Source organism: Anabrus simplex, chromosome 1 (genome assembly GCF_040414725.1).
Source record: "Anabrus simplex isolate iqAnaSimp1 chromosome 1, ASM4041472v1, whole genome shotgun sequence".
In the NCBI taxonomy this organism is placed as follows: Eukaryota; Metazoa; Arthropoda; class Insecta; order Orthoptera; family Tettigoniidae; genus Anabrus; species Anabrus simplex.
Window position 1 is genome coordinate 1,555,042,489 of NC_090265.1, and position 16,532 is coordinate 1,555,059,020.

The window sequence follows — 16,532 nt, forward strand, 5'->3', positions numbered from 1 at the left end:
CAATTTCTAATGGTCTTTCATATTCTTCAATATTCCCTCTTCTTTCTCTATCACCTCTTGTCATCACTACTATCTTACTCTTCTCCACATTATTTTCATTCCATATTCCTCCATCTGACTAGCCTCCGTGGCTCAGGCTGCAGCGCACCAGCATCCCACCACTGGATACCGAGGTTCAAATCCCGGTCACTCCATGTGAGATTTGTGCTGGACAAAGCAGAGGTGGGACAGATTTTTCTCCAGGTACTCCAGTTTTCCCTGTCATATTTCATTCCAGCAACACTCTCTATTAACATTTCATCTATCAGTCATTTATCATTGCCCCAGAGGAGTGCGACAGGCTTCGGCAGCCAGCACATTTCCTATCCTTGCTGCTAGATGGGGGCTTCATTCATTTCATTCCTGACCAGGTCGAATGACTGGAAACAGGCTGTGGATTTCATTTCATTTCATTTCATTTCATCTCGTTCCTCTATCTCCTGATTCCATACAGTAACTTGTTCTTGTACTTCCACTTCATTTTCTCCCCATATTACTATTGTTGTCTGTAAACAGTAAGGCCTTCGTCTCTTTGCTTCCCAATTTCTTGTTGTACCGGTATACTTTTGTGGATTTCATCCATGACTGTGATGAAGAGTAGAGGGTATAATACACTTCCTTGTCGAAGTCCTGTTTCTATACTGAACCAGTTTGTTTGTCCTGTCTTAGTTTTCACACTACTTACACACTTTTCACACATGGCTTTGATCATTTCTACTTCTGTGCTGTCTACCTTCCTTTTTACCAATGCATCAAAGACCAGTTTCCGTGGTACGCTGTCATATGCCTTCTCAATATCTACAATTGTCATCACTAAATCCTTCCTGTACTCCCATCTCTTCTCCATCATGTGCCTTAAAATGCTAAAATCAGAGCAAAATTTGATCTATCTCTTCTAAATACACATTGCTAGTCCTCCATTTTCTTTCCTACTTTCATCCTCGGTCTTCCCTCTAACATCCTCTCAAAAATCTTTGCTACATGTGAAATCAGGGTTGCTGCATTCTTTCTTATCATCCTTCTTGAATACTGAGCATAACATGAAGCTTCTACACTTTAAATTCCTCCAATTTTCTGGTACCAGTTCAAAATGTATACAGGTTGACAGATTAAAAAAAAATATATATATATATACTGGATTTGGGAATTACTGAGGTATGGTATCCATGCAATTCAACCAAATAATTAATGAACTACTTGCCTTAAACTTTGGTGATATTTAGGCAAATCATATTACTATGAGGTCAGAATATTTAGATAGAAGTTTCACATAGAATTGGGCCAATGACCTTCAACGTTAGGCCCCTTTAAACAACAAGCACTGAGCTCGATAGCTGCAGTCGCTTAAGTGCGGCCAGTATCCAGTATTCGGGAGATAGTAGGTTTGAACCCCACTGTCGGCAGCCCTGAAAATGGTTTTCTGTGGTTTCCCATTTTCACACCAGGCAAATGCTGGGGCTGTACCTTAATTAAGGCCACGGCTGCTTCCTTCCCACTCCTAGCCCTTCCCTGTCCCATCGTCGCCATAAGACAATTCTGTGTCGGTGCGACGTAAAGCAAGTAGAAAAAAAAAAACAAGCATCATCATCTTTACATAGTATTGTGATATATGTGAAGATGAAGGGTCTAACATAACAGGTATGTGCAGTAGAGTATCTATGACCTGTTGTTTGAAATTCTTGAGCATTGTCAGTTTGTTATCACTAAGGAACTTAACGTGAAGCTCCTATGCTTTAAATTCTGCACCTAATCCCTCAAAATACAAAGGATACTTTTTTAAGATTATTCAATAGTCAATATCTTGTGAATGCTGTAAGTTCATAATTTTCCACATCCCTTGCACACAGACACCATTTCTAGTCACACTGACAGCGTATATGCTTTGTAGTATGTAATTGAAGTGTTTAAGGTAAGTGAGCTGCCTGCAGGTCAAAATGACAGGAGCAGATGTGTGAAGGTTACAAATCCTAATGCTATGAATGATAGTAAAGCGAATAAGGTTATTCTAGCAGGAAAACGTGTATGATGATCAACGCTTAGATCAACCATCTGTAATAATAAGGATGTTGTGCATGCAGTAAACACAAAAATATGTGAAAAACTTCCCTGGTATCCAGAGACTCATAATGTCACTCCATTTTCTGCATGTTTCAAGGTCATTTCTGTACAAAATTTTGTTAAAAAACTTCAATTTCAAGGAGTTGTACTTTAGATGTGTTCGTAATGAAACACACCACAAGGATATATGTTATTACTTTGATATTTTTGACCCAATACTATGTGAAAAGTGATGAATTATTGGACATTATCACAGGGCACATGACATGGGTGTCCCATGTGACTCCTGAATCCAAGCAGCAATCAATGGTGTGTAGGCACACGGTGGCTAATGGAAGTGAAATTTAAGCAGAGATTTTCAATTTGCAAGATTATGGTAACCAATTTTTGAAACATTTTGACTCTTACATTTGTGACACCAGTCATTTTCTAGAACATCTTGCCACTCTTCGCAAATCCCTTCCCTCAGGCTGCCTTCTAGTTTCTACTGATGTCACTTCACTACACACTAACATCCCTCATGAGGACAGTCTTGGAGCCATCGAATCCTTCTTGAACACACAACAATTCAATACTCTACCTCATACTTTCTTCCTTGTCTATTTCACACAGAACATCCTAACCCACAACCTTTTCAACATCAAGGGGCAATTATTCTACCAGATTTGTGGTACTGCTATGGGCACCATGATGGCCCATTCCTATGCCAGATTCACCATGGGAAAACTCAAGAAGGATTTCCTCGCTGCTGAACCTCACCAGCCCAGAGTCTGAAGAAAGTTCACTGATGATATCTCTTCCTCCTGTGGCACCATGAAACATGCCTACTTGACTCATTTCTGTACTGCCTCAGTTCTAATTAAAGTATCCATTTCACTTTGCAAATCTTCCCCACTTCTCTCACTTTCCTTGACAATGACCTCCACTTCCAGGATGGCAGAATTGACAGCTCTGTACACATTAAACCTACCAACCATCAGCAGTACATCCATTATAACAGTTTTCATCCATAGAAAATGATCTCTACCATTCAGTCTTGCCAATCAGGGCAATAATTGGATTTGTTTAACCACTGAAGCCCCTGCCTTGTAAAATGACAACCTGAGGAAGGCCTTTACTGCTAAGAGTTATCCCAACCATTTGTTGACACCAGATCTTCCAGGACATGAAGACTCCATAAGCAACCTAAACCCACACCCTTCATACCGATATTTCATTCTAGTCTACACAAAATCAATCACATTTTGAAACAAGCATATAATTTTTTTCTCATCATCACCACCCTACACCCGTAATCTTCTTCCAAAAAGCCCCACAGTCACATTCACGACCCCACCAAACCTCAAAATATTTCTCACTCGCTATGAACCTCACCAACCTCCATCCCTTTCTGGCTCTTTCCCCTGTGTATGTATACTGAGCACCACTTTCACCAGCAGCATCACCAACAAGTCTTGCTCCTTACAAGGTCGTCACGACTGCACTTCATTCAGTATTGAATACCGGTTTTAATGCAGACTATGCCCAGCATTCTACATTGGCTCAACTACCAACACTCTAGCCAAATGAATGTGCCGTCACTGCAGGACTTGAAAAACATGGATCTTTCTTTCCTCAAACATTTATCCCCAACTTCCCACCCTCTCACCCTTAGAGATTCTGAAGTTAGACATCAAGTGGTGCCCAGGTCTAGGGAAGAACCTGCCCTTAACCACTCATTTTTTCGATTCTTTCTTTTATGCACACTCTATCCACGCATTCCTACATGGTAAGTCGCTGCTCTCCATCTGTTCCTAGACTTATACAGGATGTCCCAAGAGGAATGATCAATATTCAGGGACATGACAGGAATGGTCATTTGAAGAAATAAAACTTCATATTGACATATGCCTTGTTCCAAATGGTTTCCAAGATAGAAGACATTTAATATACACTTTTTTTTTTTTTTTTGGGGGCTAGTGGCACGCACGTATGTGTCTTACCCACTCAACATCTTTGACGTTCTGAAATGGGTACAAGTTTTCCGCATGTAATGTTTGCCATACACGTGTTCATGGGACATTGATACATGTAGAAAGTCGCCATGTGTTGGTAGTAGGACTACACTGCACCATTTCAACAATGTGTTGCTGTTCCTGCACAGGTTGTTGAACTACACGTTCAGAAGAAAAATGTGAACTTGGAAGAATACCTGTTTCACACAATGTGCTGAAAACTCTGATAAACACTACGATCAGGAATTCGACGTATCGGAGAGTGCCAACAGTATTCCTTGACAGCAGCAGCACTGTCATCGCAGAAGCCATAAACATACACCATATGTGCATATTCTTCATTAGTGTAGATGTGTAGCATTTTAGCCAGCGCGTGTACAAACACAATTAACCAATACTTCTCTCTGATACACTCTCAGTCTCTCAAATTACTTCACTCACAACATGCCATCTGTGCATTCAAGGGGCTAGTTTATTGGCAGAAAGACATCACGAGAAAAGAAGTTGAAAGCAGCGAGTCAGGTTGGGCTACAATAAAACCTCAAAGACGTTGGATGGGTAAGACACATACTTGTGTTCCATTAAGCCAAAAACAAATGTACATTAAATGTGTTAAATCAGAAACCCTTTGGAATAAGGCATATGTCCATATGAAGTTTTTTTGCTTCAAATGATCATTCCTGTCATATCCCTGCATACTGATACAGTGAAAGGTTCCACCTTTACAATACTAATTTTTTTTGTTTAATTAGTAATTAACAAATGTTGGGACATGTTTCGTCCTGCTGCTGGACATTAACAGCTGAAATACTTGTAAGATAAGTAAAATAGACAAATAAACATTAAAATACAATTTGGGTTACCGGATATGTCAAGTTAAAATGCATGATAAAATTTGGAGAATGTTCTTAAAATGCTGGAGCACAATTTTTTTTTTAGTTCTGTTAAAATGAAGATAAATTTTTTAAATAATAATAATAATAATAATAATAATAATAATAATAATAATAATAATAATAATAATAATAATAATAATAATAATAATAATAATAACAACAACAACAATGTTATTTGCTTTATGTCCGACTAACTACTCTTTTACAGTTTTCGGAGATGCTGAGGTGGCAGAATTTAGTCCCGCAGGAGTTCTTTTACATGCCAGTAAATCTACCAACATGAGGCTGACGTATTTGAGCACCTTCAAATACCACCGGATTGAGCCAGGATCAAACCTGCCAAGTTGGGGTCAGAAGGCCAGCGCCTCAACCGTCTGAGCCATTCAGCCTGGCGATAAAATTGTTTAACACACAAAATAGTTCCAATAGAATATGATGATCAAGCTCTACTTGTTGGCATGATGATGTGTTGTTGATAATAATTCTTGGTTAGGTTATGAGGCAGGCAGAATGTTTGGCTGTAAGTGTAATTAAACAAAACATTTTTAGTGTTGTGAAGGTGGAACCTTTGATTGTACCTTTTAAATAGTATACCAATGACAATACGGGCTTTGCAATGAAATTCATTTTATGCATGAATACTGACCATTCCTCCTGGGATTGAATTTTTGGGACAGATGAGGTGTTTCTGCTGGCAGACTTCATGCTACAAAGGACAACAATAAATGTAACTGCGTATGGCCAGAGTTTGTTTCAGTTCCTTCACAAATTCTCCCTGTACTTTTTTATATTTCAGTTTCTTTACTCTTATTCTCTCTCCCTTCCTGGTGGTCTCACATTACTCAAGGATACCCGTCTTTCTGTTTCATGAATTTGACGAGTTGTTTGGTCTTATTTTTTCTATGTTCAGGTGTTGACTGTTCATAATTTAATGATGCCCATCTGAGTGAGGTTTGATACTGCCTGTTCATTTTTCAAAGCTCCTCTGGTATCCAGAGATCCACCCATCACTTGTAGGATAGCCCTAGAACTCTCTGAGACACTTTCATTACAGGCTATTATTACAATTATGATGGAGTCATCACACACAAAGTATGTTATATCTACCACCAAAATTTAGTTGTACCACTTCAAAAATAGAGATATATGCCAATTACAGCAGCTCCTAACCCAGAGAATAGGTGCTGCAAGATGGATTTCAGTGTCATGTGTTCCACTTGGGACCCAACATCCCATCTGCTTGGGCTCCTCTGCCTAAAACTGCTGGATCCTGAAGGAAGTTGAGTTATTTATCATCACTCAACACTTGGTAGAGAAATACTTATGATGATAATGATTACCGTTTAAAATGGCCTAACATCTAGGTCATCAGCCCAAGAAATACTGACTGTATAGCCTGCTCTATTACAATAGCAGATACCTAGCAAGACAGCCAATTACTCAGGTCAGACATATATCAAACATCCATGAAAATATTAAATAACACATGGTATGTATGTATGTATGTATGTATGTATGTGTGTATGTGTGTATGTATGTATGTATGTATGTATGTATGTATGTATGTATGTATGTATGTATGTATGTATGTATGTATGTATGTATGTATGTATGTATGTTACTGAATTATATAATTAATGAAAATAAATTAATAGGCTTTAAATCTTGATCAACTAAGCAAGTCACAGTATTGTTATGGACTGGCATTTGGTGTTACATACTATCATCCAGCAGTTACAACTACATATTTCAACAGTAATATGTAACAGTTCATTAGTTTTAATATCACCAATTAGTATTAAAATAGACACTGGTAAGAGATATCCCAATTGTTTTCTTACTTCAGGTTGAGAGTAAACATATGTATTCAAAACAAAACTGGTGCAAGTTAAATGGAATGAGATCAATAAAATTATTTAGCTAATTAAATCTAAATAACTCTTAATATGAACTGTATTAGAAAACAACAGCCTTGCATGTATTTTCAGACTTGGAAACGCCTTTTATAATTAAAGCATAATTGCAGAATAGAAAATTATTAGTCATAGCATCATTGTCTCTAACAAACTGAATATAAATGAGAATTGAAAGATTTTACAACTTTAAAATTAAAAGCTGCTATTAGTGTGTTACAAATGTTCAGAATGAACCATTATTTTTATAATGACTGGAAAAGTCTTCATTGAAATTTCTTTTTGAACCACTCTAGTTATAAATAATAAGCAGTTCTTCATTAGGATGTTGTTATATTTTACCTTTATAGTAAGCATCACAGTATGTGGATAATTCTACAAATTTTAAGCTGAGGTAAGAAGATGTCAATAATTTTATTTTAGCTTAAAGAAAAGAAAGAGAGTAATGGGGAAAATATGAACTCTGCTAACAATAATGAAAGGTGTTGATTATTTCTTTCGAAGGTCGATTTGAAATAAGAATAACTGATGATAAACTTTTTCAAATACAACTTGCCAGTCATTAATATATTTCTGCTTGTGTAGTTCCCTGAAGGAGGTTGAAACCTGTGTCAACTCTGAGCTTGTCAAATGTGTGGAGCCAAGTTCTCTCAGCATCATACGTCAGTACTTTTCCTCACTGGATGTGCTCTTTGATTGTGTCAACAGTTCCTCTCCAAACGAGCAAAGTAAGTTCCCTTCTAACAAGTTGTTTCACAAAACAGGGTTTCAGAGCACCTGTGACTTTTGCAGTTAAAGAAGAGCAAATTTAGTTTGTAAAAAAGATAAATATTTAATATTTCTGTAATACAATGAAATCCTGGTTGGATGCTTATTATGCTATCTTGTAAAACGCATATTTCTTAGACCCCCCAGGCACTTGTTTTATAAAGCCTTTATAAACATCCCATTTATTGCACTATCCTATTAGCTTCAGATTCAGCTCCATGGCTAAACGGTTAGTGTGCTAGCCTTTGGTCCACGCGGTCCCAGATTCAATTCCCAGCAGGGTCAGGGATTTTAACCTTAATTGTTAATTCCAATGGTTCGGGGGCTGGGTGCATGTGTCGTTTTCAGCATTAGTATTCATCATAGCTAGGGCCTCATCCTCACAGATGTGCAAGTCGGCCATAGACGCCAGCTCAAAAGACCTGCACCAGGCCTCTTCAGAGGCCACATGCTGCCATCATCATCATCATCATCATCATCATCATCATCATCATCATCATCATCTTTATTATTTATTATTTTATTATTATTATTATTATTATTATTATTATTATTATTATTATTATTATTATTATTATTATTATTAACAACTAACTAGCAGAATATTTTTGTCAATGTTTGGAAGAAATGGAAAATTTTAATTCTTTGTCATGAGTGTGGTGACAAATATGAAGAGAATTCTGTCTTTACCTGGAGCATATGGCTACATCTAGTATGTTTATATTGCAACCTTCTAATCATAAATATTACATTCATTTGGAAGATAGTAGGTTCAAACCATTAATCAAGGCCATGGTCGCTTCCTTCCCCACTCCTAGTCCTTTCCTATCCCATCATCGCCATAAGACCTATCTGTGTTGATGTGACGTAAATCAAACTGTAAATTGATAATACTACTATATAGAATATTGTATGATCACTTTGAAATTCATATCCATAATACAGTGTATGACAATAAAATACTAATGCACTATAAAAGTATCAGAAAGAAACTAACAGGTGTCAAATCAAGTCTTATAAAAATAGGAACATGAAAAGGGACACATAATATAACAAACAACTTGATAATACACTATATAGCCTACTTTATAGGAAATGTGCAAAAATACTGTATAAGTGTCTCTGTTATTTTGCCCTCCACCCCATTCATGTAAACAGTCTCATTTAAAACATGTTTCTCATATAGTCGATTGAAGTGTGTCTTAACAGAGTTTTCTGTAAAACAGAAATGTACTTTAAATTCAAATTTGTATGTAAATTATTAATGTGTTGTGTATTTAATACAAGAGTACCTTTACACTTTATCTTACAATGTTACAGACTCACCAATGAGTGCAGAAGGTTCAAGACCACTGCCAGACAGAGGTAATATGGAGGTTCTCTTCAAGATTCAAGAGAGAATGGATCATCTACTAGTAGCTAGTGAGCAGCGAATGGAGGCAGGGGAAGCAGCTGACAAGAAAGTCATTGAATACCTGGAGCAACATACAGCTTCCATAGAAAAGATCATTCATCTTCTTGATAATGTTATCATCCCAAAGCTGAAGAAGGAGAAGAGAAGGCATCTAGAGCACTAGGCAGATAATCTAATACAGTGTTAGTTCGTGGAATACTTTGACTTTCTCTGCACACATTGTACCAGTGATGACAACTTCTTCTGCCCATTTCTTGGTTGAATCACTGTAGAAATCTTCATATGTAGACTTTTTAAAACTTTTATGTTTTGAAGGTCCACCACTATTACTGTTCCACACAAAATTTTCCACCTTTTCTTTTCTTGAAATTGCAAACAATTTACATTTTTATCCATAGTCTGCTGTCAACTTAGGCAACTGACTCTACCTTCTCTAACTTTTCTCTATAACCTATTTTTTCTATAAATTTAACTTTAATTTTAAAAATTAAAATAGACCCTTTCTACATTTTCTCCCATCATAACACAAAACTGAAGATCGTACAGACTAATTAAGAAACAAAATTTTCACAGAGGCACTAGACTGATTGATAACAGTGGATACAGTACTTTATTGTCAAATGGAACAGGATTTACTCCTGTCATAAAAGCTACTCTTTTTACAACTCAACTTAGAAAAAGCCTACTTCAACAGCAGTAAAAATAATGTACAGTACAGTGCATTTTTTAAATTTGTTTTTTAATTTTTTAGGATGTATGAATAAATCACAAAGAAGATAACCCACAATCAAACAATCAGTTTACTGTATGTATATAATAAAAAATATGCCAGCATTACTAATATGTTTAGCAATGCAATTATCTCACTTATTTTGGCAGAGGAGTGGAAGTAATTATCTTTTATATATAGCACACACACTGACTTTATAATGTCTGTATAAGAAAACTGATGATAATAATGATAATAATAATAATGATAATAATATTATCATTTATTATCATTATTATCAAGAAGTCTCTCTGGTTTACCTCTATGGAAATAATTTTGACCCTCGTGAGAATTAATTCCCTATTGGATTTTCCTTAGCCTTCTTAAAAACAGTAAGAACAGATACCTCACACATTTGACTACTAATAATGACAATTCAAATCATTTTCTTCCAATCACCATCTTGTATAAGCGTTCTTTTATGAATACAAAGTTCTAATATATTACATGCCTTAAAACAGTATGACAGCTATACAGAATCATTGCTGCCAATGATGCTAGAATGAAGTGAGAGTAAAGCAATTTAAGATGGTAGAATACAGAAGAGTACTCTGTCAGAGGAATGCAATTAGGACAGTAGAATACAGAAGAGTACTTAATCAGAGAAATGAAATTAAGACTGTAGAACAGAGAAAAGTACTGTCGGATCTAATATTTCTGGATAAATATATATTCCCTCTCAAGAGATATAGATCTGCAAACGGGTAGGATTTCATTTATGATGTACATTATATTGTTTCAAATGTTTGAAATATATATATTTTTTTAAATAAATCTTGTGGATAGTCCATAACCTTACCAGCCTACCTAAAGTGCAATCACATCATCTCCCATTCTGCTTCTGTCTTTAATAATAAAGGTTCCTCCTTGTAACAATTTCCTCTAAGCAATGTTATAATGTGCTATGGAAACAATGACCCATTGTCCCAAGGTAACGACTATGACCACGCACATATAGGATTGCCAGATTCTCAAAATGAAAACAATGAACAAACTAATGACTACTGTGGACTAGACTCCAGACTGGGAATTGTTTACAGAATGTGGAATCTAGTGAGGAATTATTGCCCTTAAATAAAACCATACTAACATGAATTACTAAAACAAAACTTGTATTACCAGTACTTAATATTATTTTCACAGCTTGCAATGAATTGAAACTCATCAGTTTTGATATTTACTGCTCTTTTTAGTCATATTTAAAAAAGCATTATTAGAGACAATATTTTTGATGGATGATAAAGCACCTGAAGAATTGATCAATGGCAATAATGCAGTGTTGCCACCAATTTTGGGTAAGATGTAATTGATGACATTGACAATGCCTAATGTACTGTACACTTTGTTGAATCGTCCCTCTCATCTTGGTCGTGCTCCAAGGGAAATGACCAATCATTACAATAACGGAGCAAATTAAACCATTATAAAATACCAAATTCTCACTTTAAATAAACTACTTAAACACTTTCATAGAAAAAATTAAGATAATTTATTATTTCTGATTCTGAATTTTTGTCTGAAAATAATTCTTATTAATAACTGAAACAGCAAAAACAAGGAACCTTTACCCATTTTATACCATATGCAGTGTGAGATGTAAATTTCTTTGAATGGGTGGTAAGGTAGAAGATATAGGAACGTAAAAAATATGTAACTAGAAAGAGATGTGCAGTTTGCTAGGCTACCCAGAGGTTGTTTCCATGGAGTTAGGAGTATTATTAAACATGATGCACAATAAAACAATCATTCACAGGACACGATATGACAGCGAATATAAACAACGTGATATAGATGTTGATTCCCATAGGGAACCGGAAATATTTGTCCCGAGTGAGTAAATTTATAATACCAATATAAATGGTCCGTAATTGGACATTATAAATTTTCCAGCTAACTCATTCCTAGTCGCCAGCGTTTCGCCCTCGTGTGCTAGGTTGGGCTCATCAGTTGGTACCTAGCACACCACCAAGGCGCTGGCTAGTGCATACCGTGGAGGCCACTGCATAGGCTACTTGGAGCCACCGGCAGTGCCAATGCACTTTGAGAGACTTTTCTCTCTCTCTCTCTCTCTCACACACACACACACACACACACACACACACGCACGCACGCACGCACGCACACACACACACACACGTACGTCGTTCCATCTTAAGCGATGGGTCGGCAAATGAGGCTTCTCCACCAGTTGCGGTCCCTGAACTTCTCTCCTTCTGCAATGCTTTCCAAAGTATGTCCTCTCTGTTGAATGTCAATCTTCACCATGTCCTTGTACCTGAGTTTTGGTCGCCCTCTTGGTCTTTTGTCTTCAAGTTTTAGATCGTACATTTTTGGGGGTAATCTGTTATTACCCATGCGTTGCATATGTCCATAGCATCTCAGTCGCTGCACTGTTATTTTGTCCTGCAGTCTTACAACTTGAGCCCGCTTGCGGATTTCCTCATTACGGACTCTGTCCCTCCGTGTTTTGCCGATCATGCTACGGACAAATTTCATTTCGGCTGCCTGGATTCTACTAACATCTTTGTTTCTCATGGTCCATGTTTCGCAACCATAGGTCAGGATTGGTACGTAATAAGTTTCATATATGACTCTCTTACATTTTGTTGGTATTTTCTTGTTCCATAACTATTTTGTAAAAGTTGCTACCTGCCTGAATTCTGTGGGAAATTTCCTTATCTATAGAACCAGTATCAGAGATAACACTTCCAAGATATTTGAATTGATGGTTCATCTGTAGGTGTTTCCCCTCCATTTCAATGTGTCCCATTGGTTGCCCGTATCTCTTCGTCTCTTTACCAAAAAATTGATGCCTGCTTGGCCATCAGATGATATAGATGTTGATTCCCATAGGGAACCTGAAATATTTGTCCCGAATGAGTAAAGTTATAATACCAATGTAAATGGTCCGTTATTGGACATTATAAATATTCCAGCTAACTCATTCCTGGTTGCCAGCATTTTGCCCTCGTGTGCTAGGTTGGGCTCAACAGTTGGTACCTAGCATACCCACCAAGACGCTGGCTAGTGCATACCGTGGAGGCCACTGCGTAGGTTACTTGGAGCCACCGGCAGTACCAATGCACTTTGAGAGACTTTGTCTCTTTACCAAAAATTGATGCCTGCTTGGCCATAGATAAAACTCATGTGTGCTTAAATCAGGCAAATGAGGGGGGCATAGGCCTTTACTGATGATCTGATCATCATCGAATACTTCCTGCAACCGTCACATTGGCCGCTGCACCATCCTGCTGGAAATAGTCATACTTTTTCTTCCTCAGTCGGTTCAGCAAAAAATGATTCAAGAACGTTGTGAATATAACGGTCAGAAGTAATTGTGTCCTGAACAAATATCAGACTATAATTCGCCGGGCACTAACAGAGCACCATACACCCACTTTCACATCATGCAGAGGTGTCGGCTGTAAAATGTGTGAGTTCTCTGAATCCCAGATCCTAAGGTTTTGTGAATTAACATATCCACTCAAGTGAAACCATGCTTCATCACTCATAAAAAGACATTTCAAATCCACGATACCATCGTGGACACTATTCATTAAACAAAAACCCCATGGCACAACAGCCCGGATGGGCCTTGGTCTACCAAGTAACTGCTGCTCAGCCCACAGGCCTGCAGTTTACGAGATGATGCATGGCCAGTGCGAAGAATCCTCTCAGTCATTATTCTTGATTTTCTAGATTGGGGTTGCCATCTTACCATCAGATTGCTCCTCAATTGTAATCACGTATGAGTAGACCTCGAACTAACCTTCGGGGCCAAGTCAAAATCCCTCACCTCACCAGAAATCGAGTCCGAGGCCTCCGGGTTAGAGGCAGGCATGTTACCTCTAGACCACAGGACCAGACACCATTCACTAGCCAAGTACAAAATCTTATGAGTATGGTAAGATTGTAATAATGTAATAATTTTGTTGCATTACAAGCTGATGAATGTGAAATACCCCTTTCTTGAGCGACTGTCCGAAGCAACTTATGTGGACTGACTTGCAGTCTTGCCTGTATATGTTCTAACATCTCCTGTGTGAGAGTTGTTCTCCTTCACTGTTTTTTCTTATTAGTTATGGAACCAGTACTATACCACATGTGAACAAATTAATGCATGTAATATTGTGATGGTCCTGTGGAACCAGGAAACTGTCTATGGAATTTTCTATTTTCTGGTTTCTTTTTCTTTTTCTTGAACAAATAACAATTGATCAAAAACATTCTCTGCGCTGTAGTGTACTTAATCATCGTGATAACCTTACAACACACCTTAAAAGTCCAATCGTTACTAGCGACAGAGCTAAGCATCGGCTGCTTCAGCTTACAACATTTCTTATCATGCCAGGCATAAAACAAGCCATATGGCAGTCACTTGGACATTCACGTTGCCTGTAGGCAGAAGTGTGAAGTTTCAAACTATACTCCCTGTATTTCACCTGCTAAAATCTCAAAAATAATATGAACAAATCATTGCTTACAACATTATGCTAAAAGACAACATTTGGTACTTACAGAAAAGTGTCCTCCTGTACACACTTTTTTGAAAAAATAATTTGTGACAGACTTGAAGAAAGTAAAAATAATAATATATATATATATTTTTTGCTATTTGTTTTACGTCGCACCGACACAAAAATGATAATATAAATGAGTCAAAATATGTGAAATGGCCCCCTATTTCACCAACATCACCCAAATGCAAAAACGTTTTGCCACCAGGAAAAAATCATGCTGTAAGCAATGGTAGAAGTCATAGAAAAAAGGCAGGAAAGTTCAAACACATGATAACGGTGGTTCTGGAAGGTCTGTTAGCATTTATGGTTACAAACACTGTTCAATATGGCCTTTAACACATAGTAGAAAATGAAATATATTTTGGCTACAGATCTTTGAAAATTCAAAATATAACTTAAATTATGGACAAATTATTTCTTAAGCAGTGTTTAAAAGATTCTGTAAGTGCAAGTTGTAAATTAATAAAATTCAAGTACCGGGTGTCCACAATTAAAGTTATGGTGTTCAGCGTGGTACAACATGGGCTGTAATGATAGTAGGAGTCTAAAACTTTGTAGATATGCTAACCAAGCAATGCGCTCATGAATAATACCACAAAAAATACTAATTCCAAGTTTTGCCACCAGGAAAAAATCACGCTGTAAGCAATGGTAGAAGTCATAGAAAAAAGGCAGGAAAGTTCAAACACATGATAACGGTGGTTCTGGAAGGTCTGTTAGCATTTATGGTTACAAACACTGTTCAATATGGCCTTCGAACTCAGCAACACAGCACCGTCGACAGTTGCTCGCAGCATATCGGGTAAAATCAGAGTGACATGTCGTCGTATGCTAGCCTTTAGATCAGACAGAGACCGGACATGTCCCTGATAGACATGATTTTTCAAATATCCCCACACCCAAAAGTCACACAGATTTAGGTCAGGGGACCTCGAAGGCCATGCATCTGGAAAATGCCTGGAGATAATGAGGGCGTTATTGAAGGTTTCTCGAAGCAATTCTTTCAACTGGGGAGTGATATGTGGTGTTGCCCCATCTTGCATGAAAATAATGATGTGGTCACAGTTGTGTTCCTGCAAGGCTGGAATCATGTGTAGCACAAGGAGGTCCCTATAATGTATGCCTAACAGGCCCATGAGGGGTCGTCTCCTCAAAGAAAAATGGACTGAGAATGAAGGAGCTTGTAAAAGCACACCAGTAATGTAAGCTGAATACAACGATTGTTCCTGCACGATGTTTGGAGCAGTCAAATCCTATATGTGACAGTTCTGTACATTCACTGCACCCTCCAGAGTAAAATGCGCCTTATCATTCCACAGAATATTCTCCAGTCACATGTTGTCCACTTCCACGCATGCCAGAAACCAAAGGGCAAAGTCACGGCATTGTGTGACATCTTGGGGTTTCAATTTGTGAACAGTACGAAGTTTGTAGGGATACCAATGTAAGATGCGCCGCAAAATATTGTGAACTGTTGATCGGGTTAGCGACAATTCACGTGACACAGCTCGAGCACTGGTTACAGAATTGGGAGAATGCGCTGCACGGTCTGCTACAGCTACAGCAACTTCATCAACATCCATGGGGATGGGCCGCCCTTCTCTCCCTGGTGCAATACCTAATTCACCTGTTTCCTCGAATTTCTCAATCATTTTCTTCAGCCCATTATATATATAGATATAAGCAGAATGTCTGTCTGTCTGCCTGTCTGTCTGTCTGTCTGTCTGTCTGTCTGTCTGTCTGTTTCTTATACAAATCCATACCGTTCCACCAATCTGAACCAAAGTTTGTATACTTACCTTCTAGGACCCTGCGGGTGACCCCATTTACAATATTTAGGCCCTTTAGCACATTAACATAAGCTAATATAAGCAAAATACTCAATTTGTCATACAAGAACAAGACAAAGCTCATTTTAAGTATCAAGACGCGTAGAACAAAACTCGGTAAGGCCCAATGGGCCCCGAAATCCATGTTTTAAGGGTCTAAAACCAACCATTCTGGAGATATTGGCATCACACTACCCCGCTCTAGGAATTGGATGAAGAAATGACCAGCAGTAACCATGGCAACTTTGTAACGCAATTTTGCAACATAAGTTATTTTGGCATAGTATATTTGCATCGGCGCTGTTCGAAAAACAAGATGATTCCAAAGCAAC

General features: G+C 37.7%; 1 protein-coding gene across 1 annotated transcript in view; it reads left to right on the plus strand.

The window, feature by feature from the left end:
• Positions 1-10,625, plus strand: part of LOC136880360 (27 kDa hemolymph protein) — a 92,426-nt gene extending 81,801 nt beyond the window's left edge. The window contains exons 6-7 of the mRNA XM_067153295.2: positions 7,486-7,628; positions 8,989-10,625. Of these exons, the coding sequence (XP_067009396.2) occupies positions 7,486-7,628; positions 8,989-9,245 (400 nt within the window). The 3' untranslated portion in view covers positions 9,246-10,625. The remainder of the gene's footprint in view (positions 1-7,485; positions 7,629-8,988) is intronic.
• Positions 10,626-16,532: the final 5,907 nt, after the last annotated feature.